This window comes from Glycine soja, chromosome 15 (assembly GCF_004193775.1).
Source record: "Glycine soja cultivar W05 chromosome 15, ASM419377v2, whole genome shotgun sequence".
Classification (NCBI taxonomy): Eukaryota; Viridiplantae; Streptophyta; class Magnoliopsida; order Fabales; family Fabaceae; genus Glycine; species Glycine soja.
In genome coordinates, this window is record NC_041016.1 from 11,664,295 (window position 1) to 11,667,065 (window position 2,771).

Below are 2,771 nucleotides of genomic sequence, written 5' to 3' on the forward strand. Positions count from 1 at the left end.
TTTTTAAGATAGATAAATAATATATAATTTAATGGTTTAGAGAAAGTTTTTAGTGATAAAACATCATTACTTATTGATTCGGGTGTCGTTGATACGGATTTTTTTTGTTCATCGTTGATACGGAAATGCTTTGTAGGAAATAATCAATTATTTGCTTTTTAAATATATTTTTGTTCCTTATAATTTAGTATTTTTTATTTTTTATGCTTGAATTTTTTTAGTCATTATAAATTATATCTTTTTTATATATTTAAAATACTTTAGATAATTCTTTAAACACTAAAGAAAATATTATGTAAGGAAAAACAAACATAATTTATAAGGATTAAAATTAAAAAATAAAATTTTGAAGGATTAAAAAGAAGAAAGTGTTAAATTATGGGAACAAAGAAGATATTTAAAACATTATTTGTCAAAGCAAACTCATCTGAGAAATATTGGAAACTTGGAAACGGACGGTTCCAAAATCATAGGAATAATTATGGGATATATACTCTCTTCCCATTAGAACTCATGCTGATGTGATGCTGCTACTTAGTACTAGTAAAGCTTCGTGATGAACAAGCAAAGCACAAGATTCTCTAAGTTGAACCTATAAATTGCTAGCACATAATTCACATCAAGGCAATTCCAGGGCTTAAAAACACCAAATTACATAGAATTTTTAGGCGTAACCAAAGTACGTACCAAACCATGGCATTGACAAGTCAATTGAGAAACCTTCTTGCAGCTCTAGAGGCTGAGGAAGCAGCCCAAAAATCCAAAGGTAAAGTGAACACATACACCAACCATGGCGATGGGTTTCAGAACATCACTGGCACTAAGACCAACAGTGGTGCATATTCTGGTGATGGTAACACTCATCACGCCACCAACAACTACGGTGGTGGTCCTGCTATAAATAATAGTGGCAATTTCCAGGGACATGGCAATGGAGGCTTTATTGGTGGTAATTTCGATGCCTCAACGAGGAACTACTGATTAATTTATGTATGATCAACTTCATGTATTAAATATCGTGTTCTGCGCTACGTATACTAATTAATAATAAAATTAGAGCTGCATGCTGCAGCTCTAACAGTGTGTGATATGAATAATTACTTGAGAGGGGGGATACGACACACCTTCTTGAGTTCATAAATTTCAATTCCGATCTTTTTGGTTGTGGTGTATTATTAATAACAATTTGTTATTATTAATTATTAAGTGACTTCTATAATAACAATTTGTTAACTTTACTACTTCCTCTACTTTGTTATAAATGTATCTTTCTGTGTTAAGTTGAGGTCTTCTTTTTATATATTAATAAAATTGTATTAAATTTTATGCACAAATTGGAAAAAATTAATATTTTAAGTGACTTCTATAATTATTTAAGGTTAACATGATTTTAAAAAAATGCTATTATGCATGTAACATCATAAAAACTATAATTAATAACAACATAAAGCTTTATTCCTTAGTGAAATCGACTACATATATTATACAATACTATTTGACATGGTTAAAATTATCATAAAACTATAAGTAGTCTTGATTTTTGTTTGTTAATATTTTAAGTGACTTCTATATTCATTTAAAATTAATTATGTACATAATCTTAATTTGCTTTTTCTATTCTAAACGCAAAAGAGCAACAATACAAGACTAAACTAGCCAAACAAAGAAGTACAAAGTTTTAGGTGCAAAAGTGTAAAGTAAAAATTTTAAAATATTAAAGTAACAGAACCTAAGGTGCACCACGACTATATATAGATGATTCACCACGCATAATAATTCAAAATTCTTAGATTGTGTAAAGTCTTATCATAGACCCTCTCTACTCAAACATCTTCATCATCTAAGGTGTAAAGCACTCACGGGTGAATAGTGCCTACAAGTGCTTTGAACCTCGCACCCAACGTTCACTTCATCTGTTAAAATTTTCAGCAAAACCATTTTCACTCCACATCTTTTATTCTGCAAACACAATGAATTCGACATTTATTTTAGTGTATTACAATGGTGAGATTACACGAACTTTTGAATGGATCATGTTTGAATGTGATGCCCTAATGTCATTTGGGGAAAATGCATGAGGGCATCACACACTTGTTGCCTTGAAGGAAAAAGTCATGAAAATTAAACTAAGGTAGGGGTTTAGTTAGCAATAAAAGGGGTGCCATTGACAAAACTCAAAGTACTCTAGCTCTCTTTTAATTCACATTAGTTGGGCTTAATGGTGTCTTTGGGCTTAGGGGTTCATATATGTCATTTTAATCTCCATATTTCTATGTAATATGATTTGTTTTAAGAAGATTGAGTAAAAAATAGTTGTGTTTTTTTAGGGTAAAATATGTTTTTTGATTTCTATAAATATTTAAATTTTATGTTTGTTTTCTGATAAAAAATTTCTTTACATTGATTCCCTAATAATATAATAATCTTATTTTTGATGGTTGATATATTTTTATCTATGATAAATTAGTAAATTTTGTGTTTATTCTTTGATAATTATTTTATTTGTTATTAGTCTTTTATAAATGGACTAATGATCAATGAAAAAAAATTATCTAAACAAATATAAAATCATTAGTTTATCAAGGATTAAAAAAAGTGTTAAGGATCAATTTTTTTTTTGTTTTATTAGGGAGCAAAAATGAAAAAAAAATTATCAATAAATAAATATAAAATTAAGGTATTTATTAGAGATCACAAATATATTTGAGCCTTTATTAAAATTATTCTTTGGTCTTTTTAATCTACACAACCATATGTGATGTTAAATGTAT

At 28.3% G+C, this 2,771-nt stretch overlaps 1 protein-coding gene across 1 annotated transcript; it reads left to right on the forward strand.

Moving 5' to 3' along the window:
* The first annotated feature begins 608 nt into the window (after positions 1–608).
* Positions 609–1,245, forward strand: LOC114386922. The gene has a single exon (XM_028346991.1). It carries the CDS (start codon positions 694–696, stop codon positions 979–981), a length of 288 nt encoding a protein of 95 aa, XP_028202792.1. The 5' UTR covers positions 609–693; the 3' UTR covers positions 982–1,245.
* The last annotated feature ends 1,526 nt before the right edge of the window (positions 1,246–2,771 follow it).